General features: G+C 45.7%; 1 protein-coding gene across 1 annotated transcript in view; it reads right to left on the bottom strand.

Annotated features, from left to right (window-relative positions):
* The window catches only part of TRAF1 (TNF receptor associated factor 1), a 227,475-nt gene that overhangs the window by 141,779 nt on the left and 62,257 nt on the right, over window positions 1-23,439 (bottom strand). The window contains exons 4-5 of the mRNA XM_078641876.1: window positions 11,636-11,734; window positions 9,332-9,493 (exon numbers count right to left, since the gene is read on the bottom strand). Coding sequence (XP_078498002.1) covers window positions 9,332-9,493; window positions 11,636-11,734 — 261 coding nt within the window. The remainder of the gene's footprint in view (window positions 1-9,331; window positions 9,494-11,635; window positions 11,735-23,439) is intronic.

The following is a 23,439-nucleotide window of genomic DNA, read 5'->3' as shown; positions in this document are numbered from 1 at the left end:
AGTTTTTTAGATGAGGGACCAGCCAGTGTCTCCTAATTCTGGTGTAGGCTCCACAGAACAGAACCACATGCAAGTCACTCTCCAGTTTGTACGCACAAGCCGGGCATGCCCCAGTCTCTGTTCCGCCACCCCAGGCCTTTGTGAGGGACCTTAGGGGGAGGGACCCGTACCTCCATTGCAAAAAGATCTTCCGTGTGAACGCCGGGGTCATGCCATCTAGTACACATTCATGGCTATATGAGTCTTTGATTTTGGTAAAAAGGTCGGTTAGGGACCCTTCCCGAGTGGTGTTCAGTGTTTTTTGCAGCATGAAGTTGTAGAACAGAGTGGACAGTGCTTTCCTGGAGATCCTTACAGACGCACTTTCCGGATCTAACCATAGATCAGGCACTCCCAGAGTCTCACACATTCTCCTTATGTATTTTAGCCAAGGAATTTTAGTGGCATTAGGTAACTTAAGAAATTCCTGGAGCTCCTCTCTGTAATTGACGAGATCCTGGCTGCTCCATGCGCGGCGCCAGTAGGTCAGAGGTTTGAGGCCCAGTTCTTCCGTAATAGGTCTCAAAGCCAGGTCTAATCTTAATGGGAGGAGTGGAGTACTTGGGGGGAGCGCAACCAGCTGTCTAATAAATTTGTTCTCTATGGTCTGGATAGTGTGTGTCGAGGTGTGGCCCCACAGCTCGCTGCCATAGGTGATTCCCCCCCGAGCCTGAGCTTTGTAGATGTGGATGGCAGGTGCCAGCGGGCGTAGTGGGGATTTCCTAGCGATTCTCATAATGCCTCCCGCCCTCTGAGCTAATTTCGTGCTAGCTTTTGTTATGTGGGCCGACCACGTTAAGTTCTGGTTTAAGGTTATTCCAAGATATTCTATTGTGTAAACCCTTTCCAGAGATGTCGTGCCCAGGCGGGGATTTGAGCGATTATTGGCCTTAGGGTTAAGAATCATAAATTTTGTCTTTATAGGGTTGATTTCGAGCCCCCTTTCATTACAGAAGCCTAAGAAGCCATCTAAGACCCTCTGTAACCCCATTGGCGATTTGGACAGCAACAGGGTGTCGTCCGCAAACATGATCGCGGGCACCCTGTTGCCGTTCAATTTTGGTGCGTCAGTGTTGGGAATCCTCCTCAGATGATCTATCACCCCGTTCACAAAGAGGCAAAACAGGGTCGGGGCTAGTACGCAACCCTGCCGTACCCCTCTGCGAACGGGGAACCTGTCCGTCAGCTTGCCACCTTTCCTGCATCTAACTCGGGCAAAGTTGTCTTTATGGAGTCTAATTAGGATTTCTAGGATGTCTCCCGGGACACCCAGCTCGACCATTACCTCCCACAATTTTGCCCTGGGGACCAAATCGAAGGCGGCACGTAGGTCCACGAAGACCGCATAAAGAGTGCCGCCCTCGATCAGTGCTGTCTTCCAATAAATGATATTTAATCGTAGTATTTGGTCGACTGTGGAGACTCCTTTTCTGAATCCTGCTTGTAATGGACTAAGGGTGTCGGTCTCGTCCAGCCAGGTTTGTAGCCTATCCAGTATTAGCCTGCCAAAAAGCTTCTGCGATACATCAATGAGGCTTATTGGGCGATAGTTGGTGGAAGCAGGGGAGATCCGTTTTTAAAAATCGGGACCACCTCCGCCCCCAGCCAAGTATCGGGTAATTCCATCCCCTCAAGAACTGCATTAAATATCAGCAGAAGATAAGGTGCCCAGATGCCTGGTTCCTGTTTAAAATAAATCTCCCGGCACCCCATCCAGGCCTGGTGCCTTTCCAGAGGATAACCCTGCAATCGCCACCCTTACCTCTTTTTCGGTAAAAGGCGCCGATGCCTGGTCAGTTTGGATAATATGGGGTGGGGATTCCATCCTTCCAGCCTCCGGGGCGTATAAAGATTGGTAGTGATTTTGCCAGACGTTCGGGGCAATGTTCGGTTCGATTGCCGATGGAAGATCTGCAGAACCATGATTGACTACGCGCCAGAATTTGCGGGAGTCCCTAGTTGCTAGTAGCTCAGAAAGGTTCTCCCAGTGTTGGAGATCCCACTCTATCTTGGCGTTTGCCACAAGTACCTTGTACGCCCGCCTTCTAGCACGAATCTCCTCCCGCGTTCCTCCTTCTTTGATAGCAAGCAGAAGGTCGCGTTTGGCGTTTCGACAAGAGTTATTAAACCAGGTGTCTTTATGTGGTCCCCTGGTCCTAGAGGGTCCGCTAGTGAAGAGATCCATCTCTAGAGTTTTAATTAATTGTTCGTGTAAGCGCCGGAGGTGCTCTCTGTATCCCTGCGTACTCAACGGCGCCCATGAGATGAATGCCTCTGCTAGAATTGGTGTAATCCTAGCATAGATAATAGCTAACTTGTCATCTCCGGTGGACAGCTTCTCCCATCTTATCCGCCTTCTGTTATTTTCTAGGAGATATCCTTCCCTGGGCTTGTGTTCCTTTGATGCCCTGCCCTCAGAGCGGGGGATGGCGTATTCCAGTTCTAGGGAATTGTGGTCGCTGTCTTCTCTGGGTATTACTCTGAAATCTATAACCCTTCTCCAAGCGGATATTTGTACCAAGAGGTAATCTATTCTAGATTCTCTCCCTGTTTTGTTGTATGTACATTTACTCGGGATATCGGATTTGGCACGGCCATTACAAGCCCTGAGGCCATGGGCAAGGGTGAGCGTATTTATCTGGACGGCTAGTGGTGTCCATGCTTTCGGAGGAGGGGCTTCTGTCGGAGGGACCTGCCAACTTAGATCCTCCTCTAGGGAGGGTCCATCGAGTAGGCCCGGTAGTGGCTCAAAGTGCGAATTGAAATCCCCCCCCACTACATATGATGTGCCATCCGGAATGGCCTCCAGAAGGGAGGACAATTCTTCTATGGTTGTTGAGGTGCCCGATATAGGGAGTGGTCTGGAATAGACATTTATTATAAGTAGTTTGAGTAATCTCGGCCATTCCAGGAGGACAGCCAGGATGTCTTCTGAATCCACACTTTGGCGTGTAGCTAGGCAACCCAAGTGCGATGCTACCCAGATTGCAAGACCTCCCGATGGACGACCTCTTCCTCCCCATTTTGCTGGTATTGTGAATATCTCAAAGCCCCGGGAGATGTACTCCTCCCTTGCCCAAGTCTCTTGGAAGAGACATACACTTTTAGAGTTGATTAAGTCGGCCCATGATTGGGAATCTATTTTGTTAGCCAGTCCGGCGACGTTCCAGGACAGCAGCTTTAATATGTCGTGCTCCCTTATTTGGGGGACATGCTGACTGCACTCCAGTGTGCCTGGATTTGTTGTTAAATCGTTGTGATCTTTTGGGGACCCCCGTGTAGACCCTTGGCCCCTTTGGACATCCGCTGATTCTGATGCCCTTTCTACTCTCTTCGGAGAATCTTCTAAGTTTGTGCGGGCGACCTGCTCTCCCCCCTGATTAATATTGCATAGTGTAGCACAGGATTTATACCCGCCACCACCGATAGTATTGGGTGCAGCTTGCCCGGGTGATTGGGGGTGTGCCCTACCTTCCAGCTCATACTGTCAATCCACCATTTCGAGACAATCGAAACGGTTGAGAATTGGAAGAAACAGTGCTCCTTCTCCTCTGGCAATAACTAACAGTGACTCCGAGCGGCCCCCGCGGAGCGGGGGCCGCGTGTCGTTAAGTAGCACCCAGGGGGCGGGAGGCGTGGTCAGGAGGAAGAGCCCCAGGTGTGGCTCCAAGAACGCCGCGGCTCCTGGGACTCGCAGTCCGCCTGCAGTTCAACACACCCGATGGTGATTGGCCATAGCTACTCCGTTCGTGGCAAGGATGAAAGGGGAGTCCTGTAACCCGCAGTGGTAAACAGCGCTTCTTCTCCTCTGGCAATAACTAACAGTGACTCCGAGCGGCAGTGGTTGTAACTGCTGGTGATGCAGGACTAGGTCAAGAGAACTGTTCTTTTCTGTACCGGGTGCTCCTTTAATGAATTGCAGTGTACGCAGAGTAGTTTGGAAGGCCTGACCTTTTTCGGCTCTGGAACACCATGGAAATATGTTAATAGCATAAACCAACTATACTTTTGAAAATGCCTCAGAACTTGGCCCTTCCCTTAGAACCAGCTCTTAACTCTCTAGTAACCTTCTGTATATGTACCTGGCCAGCCAAGACCAAATCTGAATGCTTAGCATGCTTCTAATTGTCTGACACAAAAAGCCCCTATGTTATGTATGTCCTGTAAAAAAACCATCAACACTAACATTGCCATTAACAGATAAATATGATGGTTATGACAAAAACTGAACATTAGAGACAACAAATCCATGGAGCCTGCTATCAATCCTCATAATAACCTGTTATGCGTGTGGGCCCTGATGACACCAATTTGCACTCTCATAGCGTCATAGCATAGGGAATAAAAAGTATTATAGCCAACGCTGCTAAAGGGTGCTCCTTTTATTGACTTCAGTCATGTGATGATTGCCATCATACCTAGCAGGATTCCAAAGAAGGGTTCAGCAATGATTGCTTAACTCACTGAGTCATTAACATGATAAAAGTTGACAGGCAAGTTTGGAAATGTTGCTCCGATGATGGGCAATCTTTCAAGAAGAACACTTTTTGGGAGTACAAAACTGCTCAGATGTCCTCCTAAATGACACTTCAGCCATCCAATATCCAATATTCTAGCCCAACAGTCCTACAAATGATGTGAGTAAAAATACAGCAACAGAAAGAAAGGAGGGACAAACTGGTTTGCTGCATGTTCCAGAACCTGCTGAAGATACCAGATAACTTTCAGATACTAGGTTTTGGAATCTACATCCCGACTTATAGCATGGACAGTGTTTGGCCGCATTTGTCCTTAATGGAGCCACTGAATTAGTCTTGAAACACGAAGAGAAGGTTGATGAAGAGTAGAACCCTGCTGGAGGTCTTGGGCTAAATTGGCTTTCATATGAAAGGCTGGAAGGCCTTCAATGGCTTGAAAGAGGCTTATAGCGGGCTGACACCACTACGATGATATTAGGATTGGGTGGTGACTTTGCCCATTTTGTATTCACGATGGACCTTGCCAGTAGAGGGGTCAGAGACCACCTTGCTATTCAAACCCAAGCTCAATAATTTTTTCAGTTCTCTCACTAAGTTGGAGGCCTTCTCCTTCACCATTCCAGCCCCTACACAATTCACAATATTCTAGCAGAGGATGTTTTAAGTCTCAGTGACAATTTCAGGAATCATGGGGAACAATCTGTCATTATCAATGCTTCAGATAGATACAGCAAATCCAAGGACTAGTGCTCGATTAAGTCACATATGGAGATGATGTATATCACCCCGAACCTAGGGGCTGATTAGGATGGCGGACGGACGTTGCCCGTCCGCCATCCCTGTGGAAAACGGGACCGTCCGCCATGTGACCGGCGGTCTAGCCATGCCACACTGGCGGGCGCATCATGCATTTTTAACATTGTTGCGGACGGTGCTGAAAGCCCCGCCCGTCGCAATGTCAAAAATGCAGGCATGCATTTGCATACACAAAGCGGCAGGCACCTCGCGTTTTGTGTGTGCAAATGCAGGGGGGTACCACAGGTACCCCCCATGTCCACCCCCCTCTCGCCTTCACCATGGGGGCCCGCAGGGGGCCCCCAAAGTAAAGACCGCATGCCTTTCCATGCTAAAGTAGATTCACTAGCATGGAGAGCTATTAGATATTTGGGAAGCAAGGTGGGGTCCTGGCTCAGACTGCCACGGATGGACGTGAAGATTTGCTTTTTCATGCTTCTCATACACTCGTATAGTGTTCAGGCAGTTGGCTTTCTAAATATAATGCACCCACCATCCAATCATCTGTAAGAGTTAACAAAAAGGACAATCAGAAGGCCCGAGCCCTACATATCTCCCACAGTGGTGAGGAAGGTTTAATTTAAGCTTTTCAGACCAGACAAGAAAGCAGAGAGTGCCATCAGAAGTTGACCACACAGGAAGAGGAAACACGGAGTCATTAAGCTTTTGCATAGCTATGCCGATGCTGGCATTAATTCAAACATAATACATTTTAGTAATCACAGTAAAAAACAACCATTAATATAAAAAGTAAAAGCATTCTCAGCAACCCCTGATAAAAAATGTTTTGATCTCGACTGATGAAGGATAAAATCCAGAAACACATGTCTAAAGATGGGGAAACATCCTTTACAACGCAACTTTTACCACGCAGTGCCTTTACGACGCAACTTTTACAACGCAAACCATTACAACGCATTGCGCTGGGGGGCGCTCTAGGATAAGGAATAAGTTTAATTTACTGTCCAACACCTTCCCTAGTGTCCACGGGGACTGGAGTTGGAATAGTAAATTAAACTATTCACTATCCAGCGCCCCAAAGCACTATGCGTTGTAAAGGTATTCGTTGTAAATACCGCTTTGTAAAGGCATGCGATGTAAAAGTATGCGTTGTAACGTCATACATCCCTAAAGATGAGCAGCACTACCTGCACCAACTCTGGTGAAATACTACAACTAATATTCAAGTAAGCGCTAATTGTGAATTGCATTCACCACAATGCAAAGGGGAGAACTGTGCTGGGATGTGAGGCAGTGGGCTCCCATCTCCCTTCTGTTTAAAAGGCTCCCTTGAGCCAGTGAGCTGACGAGTGTGCCTGTGAGAGGTATTGGGACATGAGAGGACTGCGGCAGCATTCTCAGCAATCCCTGATAAAATTTAAGTTCAGAGACACATGTCTAGAAATAAACAGCACTACCTGCATACACTTTGGGGAAATACAACTACTAATTTCCAAGTAAGCGCTAATTGTGAATTGCATTCACCATAATGCAAAGGGGCGAACAGTGCTGGGATGTGCGGCAGTGTGCTCCCATCCCCCTTCCACATAATATATAAAAAGTCAATAGATTTACATATTTCTGCGCATCGGGCCTCACTCAATTGGAAGCAGAGATGATGATTGCTGAGGTGCTCAAGACAAGACACAAATTTACTTTTGCATGTGAAAGCAATACCGTCTTCCTCATCTGGGGAGGGCCCTGAACAAGGTGCCTCGCGGCCTCGATGACAGGTAAAGAACTTGCTAGTGCGCCTGGTTTCTTTGCCTCAGTGTTCACCTCTTGATTCTGCTTCTTAGTGATAAAGTACAAACTCTACTGCCGGATATGCTCGCATGCACACCAGGTTATTCATGGGAGCCTTCTACTAACGGTAGTTTATAGAGCACGTCATACACTGGATTACTATTACCAGTGCAAGAGACGCTGTGGTGGGAATGAGGCCAGCATCTTTTAACAGACATCAACACAAGAAGTCATGAAACTGGGTGACTCCTGCAGAAGCTACCCAAGCTGAAAGAAGAGGAGACCAGAGTCCTTTCATAAAAAGGCACCTGGTAAGGTTGCACCGCACTGCGGGCTATAGTGCCACGCACTGGGACGTGCATCAAACACCTTCGTGTTTGATGCACGTCCCAGTGCGTGGCACCAGAGCACAACACAATGCTTAAATAGGTATGAGAAGTAGTTTCCAGTTCCGCCACGTGGTTGCACAGTATTCTGTAGGAGATTTTTTAACTATAAAACTACCATTACTTTGCAAAGTGTGGGTGCAGAGCGGACTGAGCTCTCACTATTCTCCACTCATGTGAGCACAGACAAGGGAAGCGGTGTATATAGGTGATCAGCTTGCTCTTATTTGGGAAATACCATCTTTCTTGTCTAAAGGTCGCGGTATTAAGGAGGAATTCACATGTTTGCAGCCCTCTTGATGTTTCTGCAGAGTGAAGATGAAGGCTGTGTTTAGGCAAAATAATAAATTGTTTAAGGGGGATCATCATTCATATTGACTTGATTTTCTCACATCGTGAAAGGTGTAAAGGCGATCTCTTTTGATGGGAGACTTCATTTTCAAGGAGACCTGTCCATACTTTGTCTGACACTTGATTGTTGAGTGCCTAGCATTAGTTGTTTAACAAAAATGGACCATCACTTGGCGCAGGGAGGTTTTTCTTCCCAGAACCTGAATTGTCCCATTACCTTTCAAACCCTTTTGCAGAGAAGGGGCTGAAGATTTGAACCCAGATGAGTGAAATAGTGAATTGATCTTAAAGTTTCTGATACATTCCACATCTGACTACATCCTAGAAAGAGCTGAAGATGAAAGATTTCTTCAATGTTTAATATGTTTTGCACTCCTCACAAACCATCTATCATATTGTGGCTTTTGGTGACTGGTACAAATTCTCCCTAAACCGCCCGCCAATGTTGGTATTTAGTCTTAGATGGTATACCTCAACCCCGGCAGTGTACATTCGCCTTTGTATGTATTGTACTGCAATTGCATTGCTACCCCTGGTGTGGCACTGAAGCGCATTATCGCAGGAAGAACGCTACTCTGGATTTTGCAGCAGTTACTCTAGAGGTTATTAGTTGCTGTTGGTTATTGGGATTAGCCTTGTGTTCACTTGAAACTGGTCCATGCATTTTCTCCAATGTATATGTGGTTTTTTTTTTGGGGGGAAGAGTTTTATATAGCGCGAACTAGCTTCAAACCGATTCAGGTATCAGAGCGCTTTACATAGCACCAGTTCCATTACATGAGGACGGACACACATTCATTTCAGGCACGGGGAGATTAAGTGATTTGCCCAGAATCACAGGAGGTTTTGGCGTTGTTACCGAAACTCGAATCCAGATCCCCAGGTCCGTGGTCGAGCGCCCTAGCCGTTGGACCAACTCCTCTCCCCAGATTAAGTCTACTGCATACTGTGGAAGGGATGGCTTACCTATAGATGTGTTTTCGAAGACGGTGACAAGAGATGGCTCCTCTATTAGCCAGTTTGCATGGGAATTTTGTTTACAGCTATAACATGCACAATGCAAGCCTGTGTTAGTAAACATCTGGCACTATTCTGCAAGGCCCCATTTTTCAACAAAATACCAATAAAATCTGAGTAAATTAACATAAATATATGATTTTTCATTTTGTGGGATTTCACACGTTCAAAGCCAAGGACTCCTAAGAACCTGTTATGCGATTTAAAGAATAATGTGCTTAAACAGTACCTTTATTAGGAGAAAGATACATTATATGGATGTACATTCACTTTAGGAGCAGAGCACATCCTTCAATGGAATTACATTTGCGTAGGTTTAAGAAAGTTTTAGTGATGTCTCACATTTTTTATTACATTTATAAGAGCATGGTCAGAATAATTTCTAATTTGGTTCCACAGCGTCATCACTCTTCTCCATATGTATGTAGAAAATGTGTTTACGTCACAGTAACCAGTTAAAAGATATATTGTAAGTTCAAAGCCTCAGAAAGTAAAAAATAAACGAAACAAGAATCTTACTTGGTATTCGTAGTTGGAAAGCTTCCGTTTACACTTTGGGCATACCATCAAATTATTGGCACATTCTTTGTCCAAGTGATCAGCCAATTTTCTTCGCATGACGACCAGCCCACAGCCTGTAGGGCAAGGGATTAATGCGTGTTCACATAAGCTTTGGTGGTCCTAGTGGAAAGGAAAAACAGCTTTACATGGATGTACGAATGCAGAAATATTTTATGCAGTTAAAAGAAAGATTGTGAGAAGATAAGGGTAACATAGAAGGAGGAAAATAAACTGAACATAGCAGTCATTAAAGAAAAACAGAAAAGATAGAACTCGAAAGTAAGAAACACATCTAAAAAAGAGAATGAGAGAGACAGAACATACATGAAATACAAAAAAGAAGAATGAAAAAAAGAAACAAAGCAAAAGGAGGAAATTGAAAATTTGAAATTGACAAGTACAAAGGCGAGAAAGAAAAAGATAGAGACAAATACAAATAAAATGACATCCCCCATGTAAAAGACCTTCCTAAAGTTCAATGCCACTAAAACAGACATACCCCATCTATATGAACAAATCAAATTCCTTTGCCTGTAAAACGGAAATCAACTATCTGTATGAGCTTACTAAAGCCGGATGCCTTCAGTACTGACATCAACCCCGGCATATGAGTTTACGAAAGTTCCACACCTCCAACAATGAAATCCACCACATTTATGAGCGCACCTAAGATCAGTGACTCCAAGTCTGCCACCTCAATGTATAGGAGTCTACTAGTGTCAAATGGCTCTAACAGTGGCATCATACATGTTAGCATCCAACACTTCAGCAAATAAATGAATTGTTCATCCTCAATTTCATCAATGCAGGTCACATGCTGACTCCAGGCAAAGAGGTAAAAAGTCTTGGAGCGAACTTGGACCATGCCCCATGAATGCAAAAGAACCCACATTAAACCCCAATCAAACCAGTGCTTAAATGAGTTACAGTCTTTCTCAATTGTCAACACCTAACTGCTAGGAGCCCAAACCACCAACCTCCATTAATGGCTACAGAAACTGGAGGAAACCAAACTCTAGATGAAATTCAACATGCCATCTTGGGACAAAGGCATGTTATGTTTTAGCTCGACCACACCTGCTTGTTTCCGGTGCACACTATCACACAATCACAGGTGCATTCAGTGGATATAGAGACCTACAAATACAGTTAAGTGATCCTTTATTGCTTTAAAATCACAAGATCTAGGCTTGAAAGAGAGTACCTCGCAGTCCCCAGTTCACATGATGCTTAAAGACAAGCTTCTTTTAATGTTTAAAAAAGCTGAGATCTATATGTTCTTCTGTGTTCCCAAATATCATGCATGTGATAAAGGCAGGACCATCATCACCCATTCTTTCTCTGATTTTGCTTCCCATTGATTTTTTAAAGAATACTTTGAAACAGGTGGCCATGTGAAGAGTGCCAAAATGGCTTTGCGCTCTGTGATACATGGTGAGGAATGAATAAATGGATAAAGGAAAGGCACAAACAAAGAAGACGATGGAAAAACAGATGGAAAATGGAGGATGGTGGACTATGTAAACTACACGAAAGAGAGACAGAAGGAGAGAAAGAGGGAGTAAAAGAAAAACAAAAAAGATGACAAGAGCAAAGAGGAGAAACAAGTTTTCTTTTTTTAAATAAGCAACCGAAAGAAAAATAATAAAGGAAAGAAAGAATGTGATTTTTAGGAGAGGCACTAACGAAGGTAGTGAAGGAAATAGGGAACAGAAAAAGCAAACAAGAAGGAAGGCAAGATATAAAGAGCAAAAAAGAGGTAACAAACGAGAGGAGGGGACGAGATCAAGGAGTCAAGAAAGAAATGGAAAAGGAAGAATTAGGCTGAATAGAGATAAATAAATAAAAATGTTAGACTATAAGAAATGAAACTGGTCGGAACAAAAATATAAAGAATGGAAGCATAGTTAATAGCAAGAAAACTTAAACAAGTAAATTCAGAATATGCAGATGTTAAAATAATCCGTATGCATTAAAGGCCTGGGGAAAAGGAAAGGAAAACCATTAAAAAAGGAAAGAGGACAGAGGGAAGAATTCAATTGAAGATGCAAAAAATAAGAGGAGGATATAATCAAAGATCTTCCGGTAATATTGGCATTGACCTGTACATGAAAGATCTGCACTTTTTGGTCGAGATAATTAAAAAAACTCACAATGTATGTATGTATATATTTAAGGAGACACGATTTATAGTTTATGTATTTATAAATCCTCTTACAACTATCTCAAAATTGTTTGGAACTCTAACATTTTGAAACTCACTTCATATGTCTTCATGAGACCATTCCAGCTGCATCCGGGTGTGTCACAGTGCACTTTTAATTCAGAAATCTCTTTGTTTATTGCTGCATCACTGAAGGCCTGTGGGATAACAGCATCATTAAAGCAATGAACAATTGTAAAAAGAGCAGATATTATAAATCAATAACACAAGATTCTGAAATACCACTGGTCAGAGGCACAACTAGACCTTAGGGCGGGGTTAGCAGGTCAACCAATTGAGATGAGACTTTTTGTGGCCTTGTAAATATGCCGCAGGACATTGTGCCACTGGAACGTCAAAAAAGTGATGTTGCGGCGGCATAAAAGTCCCCCAAGGGGCCTCATAAATTAGGCCCTCAATAACCAGTTTTTAAAATGACAATATTTTATTTTAAAATGCCAACGATTTTTGCCAATTCTCCAAAACTTCCTTCTGTGAAATGACAATGAGTTTATTCAATATTTTTGCTTCCATCTCCAGAAAGACGCTCCTGTGTGACTGTTGACCAAAGGTACCTTTTCATTCTGCTCATCAGGATGCTACAACATATGCTTGTTTGAGGCCGCACTTGCCTACATGTCTCAGCATAATGAACTTAGTGAATAAAAGTACCTGATTTCGTGATGTGTGAGTGGCAAGTCTAGAGTTTGATCCCTAAAGCATCTTTCATTCCTCCTGAGATTGAATAAATGAATGCCAATCAGTTGGCAAGATTACTGCCTGCCCCTATTGAGCACTTCTTCAATAATATGACCAAGCCCCTTACGCACAGGAATCCATCCTGCCTAAAGAACTGGCAAAAAAGATAGTGGCCTTGAAACACCTTTCCAGTGAACAGTGTTCTAGCATGCACAGGAAACAATGCTCCTTCAAGATCCAAAACATAAAGAATGTGATGGCCAATGTCCTGTAAAGAGGTCACTTAAACAGAAGCAGAAATAGTGTCTCTTCACAGGATATGTGATAATAACAACAACCAGGCTTTCACTTCTGTTCTGAAGCCCATAGTACATACAGGGGGATATTTACAAGGAAATGGCACAGCGCTGCACGCAATTTAGCAGCCCTGCACGCAATTTAGCAGCACCATGCTGTGTCATTTTCAAAATGTAGGGAAGCACTGTATTTACAAGAATATGGCTCACCTCTGTTTTTTCCCTTTCACTGGTGCTAAAAAAAGCTACCTAGTGCCAACACAGACACCCTTGACCCATACTGCAAGGGGGCCTACTTTGTAGGGATGATTCCCTATGTGCAGGAATGGACACCTTCCTGCACATAAACAACTTTTAAAGGTGAATTGTTCTTTGTATGTGTGCTGCACAATGCAGCACACATAGAAAGAGCAAAATCGAGGAGAAATTAATGTATTTCTCCTTATGAGACATTCTAATGCCTGCTATTCTGTGGCGTTAGTTTTTGGCACTGCCTCGGATTTACAGATCCTTGTAAATCTGAGGCAGCGTTACAAAGCAATGGGTGTAGCGGTGGAACGCCCACAGCAACAACCATTGCACGCCTCTTTCATGCAGATACCTGCGTGAAAGGGTAACCTATTTACAAAGTGGCGGTAAGCCACACAAAGTGGCTTAACGCTGCATTGTAAATATGAATCAGGGCATTGCGCTACCTGAACATCGGTAAAAGTGACGTTCCACTGGTGCAATGGCCTTGTAAATATGCCCCATAGTGTCAAAGCAGCTAAACTATAAATGCTGTTTTACATCCTGCCGAGGCAATGTGCATTATATAATGCAGCAATTCTTATTATTTTCTCCAAAATTCCTTTGAGAAGATTGATTCTCTACAATGGTTATTCCTTAATGTCTTTACTAATTAAAGAAATTAGCCTGGCTTGGCCCCGAATGGGGTGCAAGAGAGGCACCACGCTGACAACAGTTACCAGTTTGTCACAGTAACACTGAAACAAGTAGTGCACAAAGTAGTGTTTTCATTGTGCAGTGCCTTCGCACTTGTAACCCATTATGCACAATATCAGAGTTATGCTGAGGTTGACACTCTAGGCTTAGTTTAATCTCAGATCTGGGTTTCACAAGCATTTTTTTGCCAAACTCTCAAACAACAGTATTTTGAAGAGGCAGGACATGGCACTGCAATGTCTTCATAAGGGAAGTGCAGGTGACCTGCCTTTGCATAGACGTCGTCCTGCAGGAAAACCGCACATTGCATATGTTAAAACAAGTTCTACATTTGTTTTACAGTACACTCTGAGAAACTTATCATAGAGGCATTTGTTTTAGGTGTCAGAAGTATGCCTATGGCTTGGCAAATTATATTTTCAGGCTTCAAATAGCTGAGCTATCTCTCAGTCTTCCCATTGGGTAAAGTGTGCATGTCTCATTGGCCGGTTGTCGTGCGACAGCCAGCCAGACATGCACACTTTAAAACTCTGAACCCAGCTGTCTTCAAACAGCTGGGTTGAGAATAAGTGCAGATCTCCAATGAGCTGTGGAGCGCCAGGACAGGCCGCTCCCTCCAATTAGGGTGCTGCTCTCATGCTGTGAGCAGTGCCAGGATTGGTCAAGGGAGTTTGCTGGAGCCTGCTTTGCAGTTGCGATGAGGTTCAGAGCTAGAACGTCCTGTCATTCAGTAAGTGTTTTCAAAATTTTATTTCCACTCATGCCTGCTGAAAGTGACAAAGCCACAAGGGCCCTGGGTTTTCAAAACCAGTCTCCAGTGGCTTCAGTCTACCCGGGAAATGCCCAATGATATAAAATGCCTGTTCAGCTCTGATTAGCAAAACAAATGGGTCTCAGCTCTAAAATGCTGGGCTTTGCAATGGTTTTTCAATCATATGGATGCACAGGTAATCTTGGAATGGGCGTTGTAATACAAAACAAAATTCAAGATGGCTGCCACTGTTTTCAAGTGTAGGAATGCAGGCACCAATTTTTTAATCTACCAATATAACATTGCAGAAAGACATGTTAGACATGAAAATTAAAATAAAAAAAGGTGAAAACAAGATGCGCATGAAAAAGCAAGCTAACAGCCAAGGCAGCATGTAGCAGCTGTGTGGCCATGGTTGTAATGCATATTTTATGTGGCACTCTAAACTTGCAAGCATTTTTTTTTAGATATCCTGGGTGCCCCCTTGTGTCTAGACAAACCTAAGCATCTTGGACAAGATGCAATGAGAGCAATGGCGTAGCTAGGCCTTATGCTCCCCGTGGCGGCCACCTCAAGCGTTGGCCATCCACGGCGGCCTGATCAAAGGGAGGGGTGCTGGCCATTCATGCGGCTGCAGGTAACCGCAGGGGGGATGCTACCGAAGGGTGGGGGAGGGGATGGAGGTCCGATCGCCGCCCCTAAAACTCATGCCGCCTGCGGCGGTCCAACCCCACCATCCCCCTAGCTACGCCACTGATTGAGAGTGAAACATATGTGTCCCTGTTGCTTTTGCTTATTCCAGCCTGACTTGAATGGTACTTCGTCAATTCAAAGCTGTAATAATACTGTGCCCAGAAGAGTAAAATCATTTCGTCATTTTTTAGCCCGGCATGGATGGCACTAGCTTATTCTATGCTATGATGTTGCCCCTGATGTTTCTGGCTCTTAGGTCCGAATGTCGTCAATTGGCAGGTTGATAGTTACTCCACTGTCTACAAGTCACGATTTCAGTTTTGGTCAGAATGAGTTTAAGAAGATTTGTCATCATCATCAGTTCACTTATGTTTGAGTTTCAGGCTAACCTGTGTCTTTGGCATAATTGTAGAATGTTGGTTGAAAGAACTGATTAGGTTTGTTAAGGGAGTGAGGTAGAAATTACTCAGGAGCGGAGAGATGGTTAGGGCTTGTTAGAATGAAACATTGTGAGGAGAGGTGACATGAACAGTGGTACTACATTCACATTTCTTTGCAGTAGTTCCAATTTGTACATTGAATTTCTACTCTGAGTGATACAGCATGGTAATAGACAGTGCCATAAGCTGCTGATAAGTCCAAGAGGAGCAGTACTAGGACAACATTACTGACCACTATGCATTCCAGGCCATCCCAGATAGATATCAAAGCAGATTCCCAGTCTCTGCCTGGCCGGACCCAGGTTCCTGACCTGAAAGTAGATTGTTTGCTTCAACATAACTGCAGAACTGCGAAAAGGCCCCTCTTCCATTCAATTTTCCTGGGAATGGACCATTTGATATCACCCTATAGTTAACTATGTTAGATGGATTGAGGTTTGATAATGGAGGTCTGGTGTTCAGAAGGGAAAGATCCTGCAGCCAGTGATTTGTTTGCTGTGTTCTCCGTCAGAGATCTGGCACAATTGCTTTGGGTCATGTTTGGAACATACATGCTGCGCGAGGGTGTGATTGAGATCTAGATGGTCTACTTGCTTTGACCAGTACATTGACTTCAGAATGACATAGGAATCTGAACGAGGTTAGTGAATGTTCCCTGTTTACCACCTATGTTTACGTTCTTCACACACAGAAAGTAAACAGTTTTCTTTCTGAGGTAATCCTTCAGTGTCTTTGTTTAGTAGACAAGTTTAGTGGTACTGACTTCACAGAATGATTGTGAATGCGGTCCCTTCATGGTGGTGCATTCTAGGTTGCGAATGCCAAGACGATTCTATGTAGTTCTTTTAAAGGGCATTCTGCATTTACTATCTGTGTGAAATAAAGCAGTCTATAGTTCGCCCACAACGTGCAACTCGCTGACCCCCTACTGCAACAACTCCCAGGGAGAGAGACCAATGAAATGAATGTGGTTTAAACAAGGTCATAGCCTGTATTCACATAGTCTCTTTGCGAAACGATAACCATAAGTTAAGCAGACATTTGTTATGAGTATACATGACTTAACACCTTGGCTGCTTGAGTTGATCTTCTGCTGTGCTGGGCCATAATGGAAATGGGTGTGGTCATGACGAGCTCAGCTCGTCATGAGCACACGAGAGGTATAGCTCGTCATGAGCATCGAAGGGGTTAAGCAGACATTGTTATGAGAATACAGAACGTAAGATCAGCAAAGATATACATCGTTATGATAATGCAGGACATAAGGTCAGCAACTCAGTTTAAAGATTGTGCAGGCAATACAAAGGTGTCTCCACCTTCCATCACAGCTGAACACTTCAGGATGGAAAGTGCCAGAAGGCCCCTTTCCTTATCTATCGCTCACACCCCCCAACAAGGGCATATAGTGCATACATACTTTAGTAGGAACTTCCCCTTTCCTCTCAGGGCAATGGGCAAGCAATACCCGCTGTTCCATACCAACACATACACCAGAGCACCGCATAGCGCTCTGTCCCTGCTGGGGTATCTGTCACCAGGCAAATCCCCCAAAATGTTCAACTCCAGGCATCCCGGGGTAAGGCACTAAGGTCCAGGACCACCAGCAGGTTAGTCACCCTTCCTGCCTTCTCTGTGCCCACACAAATCAACACACCTAACCGGGGAAGGTTCAGTAAATCAGTCCACATTTGGGGTAGCCTCTATCCTGAAGCAAGAAATTCTGCCACAGGGCGAAGAGGTCACTGGCAAACACCCCCTTTCCCCAGCTACCACTGATGGTACTCCATAAGGGCCCCTATAATTGTGCGCCTGCTGATTAAAAAAGGATTCCGGCCCCTAGATGACAAATGCATCCCCTCCCCATGGGACCGCTCTCCACCCCAGGATCCCACTCTATGGATGCATTCAGATATGCATCTGACCCAACTTCCCCAATGGTACTTGTCCGCTGGCTAGCTACACCAGTACCCTACTAGCTGTGGCCAGAACTACCTCGCGTCTGCAAACATACCACCCTAGATGTGTAGCTCACTCCACTATTCCTACTGATCTCAGCTTCCTTCCAAGTAGGAGGCCTTCTGTCCAGGGAAGAATGCACTCTACCGAGCCCTTCTGCCGTCTTCATAGCCTAGCCTACCAAGGACTCTCTATCCCATTGGTGGATCCTGCCACTGGTGGATTTGTTCATCGAATGCGGTAGGATGACGACTGGTGAGAAGTGGAGGGACAAGAGGTCAATGCTTAGCCCTGCAATGCCTTATATGCTGTGGTCCCAGGCGGTGCCGCCCCCTTTACCCCCTTCCCCCCCCCCATGACTACACAGTGAACCCTCCTTCGTGGCGACACCGGTGAGTGACTCCCACTAGGCTCATGCCCGTGGAGCGAATAATGGTACCCCTCTGCTATTGGCAGAGGGCGCCTGGTTATTGTTTGCATTTTTAGGTCTCGCGCCTAGAGTTACAGTGCACAGCACTGCTCGTGCAGCGTGAATCCTCTTGTACGGGCTTCAGAAAGCAACCCACATGCTCGTGCGTGTGGGTTTGCTTTAGCCGGCTGTCATTGGCTTTAGCTTGCATATTAAACCCAGATCTGTGACTGGGGGTGAATGTTTTGCAACTGTGCAACATTCCATCCATCATCTTGTTTGTTTTGCTTTTCACCTTATGTGGGAAGGGTATGCCCAGACATGGGTCCCGTGCTCACTAGGCCACTGGAGTAAAGCTATTCTGGCTGAAGACGGCTGATAGCCAGAAACCGGTCCTAGGATGCTTGATTCCGGTCCAGGGAAGACATGGCTTGGCAGTTTGGGCTGGACTGTTCCCATGAGGCACAGGGTCAAGTTTGATTTGCATATGGCCATGTCTGAACTGGGGTGGCTTGGTGAGCAACATAACAATGGATTAAACCCAGATCTGTGACTGGGGGTGAATGTTTTACCACTGTGCAACATTCCGTCCATCATCTTGTTTGTTTTGCTGTTCACCCGATGTGGGAAGGGTATGCCCAGACGTGGGTCCCGTGCTCACTAGGCCACTGGAGTCAAGCTATCCTGGCTGAAGATGGCTGATAGCCAGAAACCGGTCCTAGGATGCTTGATTCCGGTCCAGGGAAGACATGGCTTGGCAGTTCGGGCTGGACTGTTCCCATGAGGCACAGGGCAAGGCTGATTTGCATATGGCCATGTCTGAACTGGGGTTGCTTGGTGAGCAAAATAACGATGGATTAAACCCAGATCTGTGACTGGGGGGTGAATGATTTGCCACTGTGCAACATTCTGTCCATCATCTTGTTTGTTTTGCTGTTCACCCTATGTGGGAAGGGTATGCCCAGACGTGAGTACCGTGCTCACTAGGCCACTGGAGTCAAGCTATCCTGGCTGAAGACGGCTGATAGCCAGAAACCGGTTCTAGGATGCTTGATTCCGGTCCAGGGAAGACATGGCTTGGCAGTTCGGGCTGAACTGTTCCCATGAGGCACAGGGTCAAGACTGATTTGCATATGGCCATGTCTGAACTAGGGTGGCTTGGTGAGCAAAATAACGATGGATTAAACCCATATCTCTGACTGGGGGTGAATGTTTTGCAACTGTGCAACATTCCGTCCATCATCTTGTTTCTTTTGCTGTTCACCCTATGTGGGAAGGGTATGCCCAGACGTGGGTCCCGTGCTCACTAGGCCACTGGAGTCAAGCTATCCTGGCTGAAGACGGCTGATAGCCAGAAACCGGTCCTAGGATGCTTGATTCCGGTCCAGGGAAGACATGGCTTGGCAGTTCGGGCTGGACTGTTCCCATGAGGCACAGGGTCAAGACTGATTTGCATATGGCCATGTCTGAACTGGGGTGGCTTGGTGAGCAAAATAACGATGGATTAAACCCAGATCTGTGACTGGGGGTGAATGTTTTGCCACTGTGCAACATTCCGTCCATCATCTTGTTTGTTTTATATGCTGTGGTCCCAGGTGGTGCCCCCCCCTTTACCCCCTTTCCCCCCCCCCATGACTACACAGGGAACCCTCCTTCGTGGCGACACCGATGAGGGACTCCCACTAGGCTCATGCCCGTGGAGCGAATAATGGTACCCCTCTGCTATTGGCAGAGGGCGCCTGGTTATTGTTTCCATTTTTAGGTCTCGCGCCTAGAGTTGCAGTGCACAGCACTGCTTGTGCAGCGTGAGCCCTCTTGTACAGGCTTCAGAATGCAACCCACATGCTCGTGCGTGTTGGTTTGCTTTAGCCGGCTGTCATTGGCTTTAGCTTGCATTTAAAAAAAAATACAGCACGCAATTGGGCAAAGGCGGGTGCATGTCTCGCCTTTGCCCTGCCCATTCCCGTCTGTGTATAGAATGCGCAGCAGCGCCCGTTCGCCTCGCTGCCACGCTCCCTCGCCCCCGCTCCTCTGTGGTGCGTGCACACCACTAGTTTCTATTTCCCGCCCCTGCTCCTCCGGTAGACCGAGCTTCATTCTGAGCAGATGCTCTTTGGTGCCCCTGAGACATCACACACTGGTGTTTTGCATAAAAACATGTGTAGTACTTAAGGAATTCCGGACATATCCCCTTGAAAGTGAACGTTTTTTATTGATGCACTTAATGTGTTGTGATTGATTGTGGTGTGGCGAGGGGCGGGCAGCGCATGCTGCTTGTAAATGTTTCCTGACAACTACCTTTTCCAACAGGGCTGCCTCATCCTCGTCTCAGTTAAACAATGCCGGACATTGACTGTGGCGCTCAGTCAAGCCCACTCACTAATTATTCTGAGGAGCCTCGGTGAGTCAGATGTACTTGACAGTCTCCCGTGCTCCTACAGTCATCCGTAGGTAAGTAGTTTGCGGCACACTGCAGGACAGAACACGCAGCCTGCTGTAATTGGCATTGCCACCGCTGAGCCAGGTGGTAGCTTGATTTGTCGAGACCTGGCGAGGAGGATCCGCTGTTCATTACAGCCGCTGTTCGATTGGAAGTCTGAAGAGTGTCAAATGCACATAGCCTGTGGAAGTGCTCACCATATATGTGCACGGAAAGAGCTTGTGTGGTGCGAATGAATTTGTGCCGTAGATGTGCACACACTACGTCTGCTGAGCGAATGCACACTGCGATTCCGTGAAGTACCAGTGACCATGTGGGAGGCTTGGGGGGCAGAACGTCTACAAGGAGATGCCTACGACAGTGCAGTGTCAGCGTGCATGACTGGCCCCGCTCTCTAGTGTACGACGGTCACGAATTGGCGGGAAGGCGTGGGTGCTGATGGATTAGCCCGTTTTTAGTTCTGGTCCACTTGATCTATTTGTAGGGTGTCCCCACTCCGGCTGCTGGCGCAGATGGAGTGAGACTTTATGAGATCACAGCGCCATGAACGCACAATTAGAAGGTGCATCCGGTGACTGATGAGCTCAAAGTGCGCGCAATTAAATTGGAATATAGATTTACATTTATTCGGCGGATCCATAGACATACAGCTGCGAGTTATGGCTGGCTCTGCATACATCTGCACACGGTTCCACTTGGCGCTGTCCACTGATACTGTGAGACTGGCCTGCTGTGCTGAAAATATGAAATCATGTATACGTCCGTCTTGGTGTGTCGGAATTTCTGTATTTTGGTGTGCGTGTCTGTTTATGAGTGTGTTTCAGAAGGATAGATGGCGCCTCTGTCTAATTTAGGTAATGAGTGGGTGAATGAGCATGATACTTGTGTGTGTATGTACCATGTATGTGCGCCTGTGTGTTTGTGCACGTGTGTCTGTGCGGCTTTCTTCATGTGTGTTCGAGTGTATGTCTGTCTGCGCCTATGGGTGCATGCTTGTCAGTGACACAGTCTGTGTCTGAGTGAGTGTGCCAGTGCGCATTAGCTCGCCCGTCTCCATATGTCTGCATATGTGTCTACGTGTTGTTGAGTATCAGTGTGAGAGTGTGTATTGTGTCGGACAACCGAGACCATAGTAAGGCAGCCTCCGCCTGCCAAATTTAATAACAGCACTTCTACTGTGACCAGCACTGTTAAGAATGCTAAGAGGGCCACAACCAGCTCTCCACCGCAGCCACTGCCTCGATACCCTCCCCGTGAAATAAGTGACACAAAGATGGGTTAGCTAAAGCACATTGCAACACTGTATGGAGCGCTATCAAAACAATCTATTATCATCAGTTCCCCCCCATGACACTTTCTTAGTTGATGTCAGCTAAGCGCTTCATGTTTTACACTCACAGAGCTTAGGCTCATGTTTTCAATGTTCACCCCAAGAGCAGGCTTTTCAGGTTGACGACTACCCCTTCAATTAGAATTCTTTCCTAGCGCTTCTTTCTTTACTTATTTTTTGTTCAAACAGGCCTTTGCCTAAGCCTTCTGTCTGCTCCTGCTAGTGCCGTGCCTGAGAATCGCAGGGGAGTGCAGGCCTCCGCTGTGACAGCATTACTAACACCCACGAGAACTGGGCTCATCCCATTAGCATCAGAAGGATAAACGGCAAAGTTGAGCGAACCGGCACCTAAACTTAACCCCTGCATGTCTCGCTCAAACCCTGGCATCAGGAGCATTAACCCCCCATGCTACAGCCCAACTCTCGCTAGACTCCCTGCATCTGCAGCTACTTGACAAGACGGCGCACGGCTAAATATGTCCTTAAACAGAGATTGCGGCGAACTGCACTATCAGCTAGATTCATGAAAGACCCGTTTTGCGAGTCTATAATAGCGATTCATAAAGAATCGCTATTACAGACTCGCAAAACGGGATTCATGTAGGAATCGCAATATTTATTGCGATTCCCACTGATTCCTTCTTTGCGATTAGCTAATTGCTAATCGCAAATAAGGAATAACTCCCCATGCATTCCTATGGGTAGGCACATAGGAATGCATGGGGAGTTATTCCTTATTTGCGATTAGCAATTAGCTAATCGCAAATAAGATTGCGATTTCAAGGGTGCGCACCCCTGAAATGTAAATTTACACAGGTGTTGCGCACACACATGTCCATAGGACATGTGTGTGTGTAACATGCAATTGAGAAAAATGCACTAAAGTGCTTTTTTCTATTTTTTCGCTATTTACCACGAAGTCAGACTTCGTGGTAAATAGCGACCAAAAATTGTGAATTCGCAATGTAGAAATGGTTAATGAATTGCATTTAAGCAATCTCAAATAGAGATTCCTTAAATGCATTTCCTCGCAAATGTGCGAATTCTTTATTAGCGAATTTTGCATTTGGGATGATGAATCCCAAATGCAAAAATTGCACTCGCAAAGGGCCAGATTCTCAGAATCTGGCCCTTTGCGAGCGCAATTGAGCTTGATGAATCTAGCTGTATGTGCCTCCTTTCCTAGCCATTATTAAGCCTGCATCATTGGAGAAAATGAACATACTGTGCTCATAAATTTAAGACTCAGCTGGGAAATGCAGTCATAAAATATCTGACACCTCAGGGTCAAGGCTGAGGCTATATGTGAGAAAATTGAAAAACATCCTCCCCCTGCTTTCCGAAAGAAGGGGGAGCAGTTCCAATCACTCTTTGTCTTGAGTACCTAAATAATTAAATATTCGCTTCTTCTTTAGTCCTTCTAGCGGTTCAGCGCCTGTGTATGGCGCGTGAGACATGATAATTAAAGCGCTGGTAACTGTAATCGACATTATCACTCTAGTATCTAAAAAACTCTATTCCATACCGAAACACATGGGTAAAAGACATTGCCATTTACAACGCCAATAGCTCTAACTCTCACAATTGCGAGACCTATTGCATTGTAAATGCTTGTTGAATATCATTTTGTGTATTAAGGTTTTGTCGTGGCGCATTCACCGTCAATAAATAACGGTACCAGAATATGTCAGCTCAAAGTGGGGTACATTCCCTGAGACATTTTTACAGCTCATCCAATGCTGAGAGCTTTCTCCCAGATTGGCAGGGACACCTGGAAGCTCATTCCAAGGCAAAGCCCACCCCAAGAGAGACCGCCAAGCATGCAGGTCTTTCCTTGATGTAAACTACCTCTGAAGAGGGTGGATGGGACTTTCAATGGGTTTTTTACAGGAGTCCAGCTTCCA

Source organism: Lissotriton helveticus, chromosome 5_1 (genome assembly GCF_964261635.1).
Source record: "Lissotriton helveticus chromosome 5_1, aLisHel1.1, whole genome shotgun sequence".
NCBI classification, from domain to species: Eukaryota; Metazoa; Chordata; class Amphibia; order Caudata; family Salamandridae; genus Lissotriton; species Lissotriton helveticus.
This window is presented reverse-complemented; position numbering and strand designations above follow the sequence as displayed.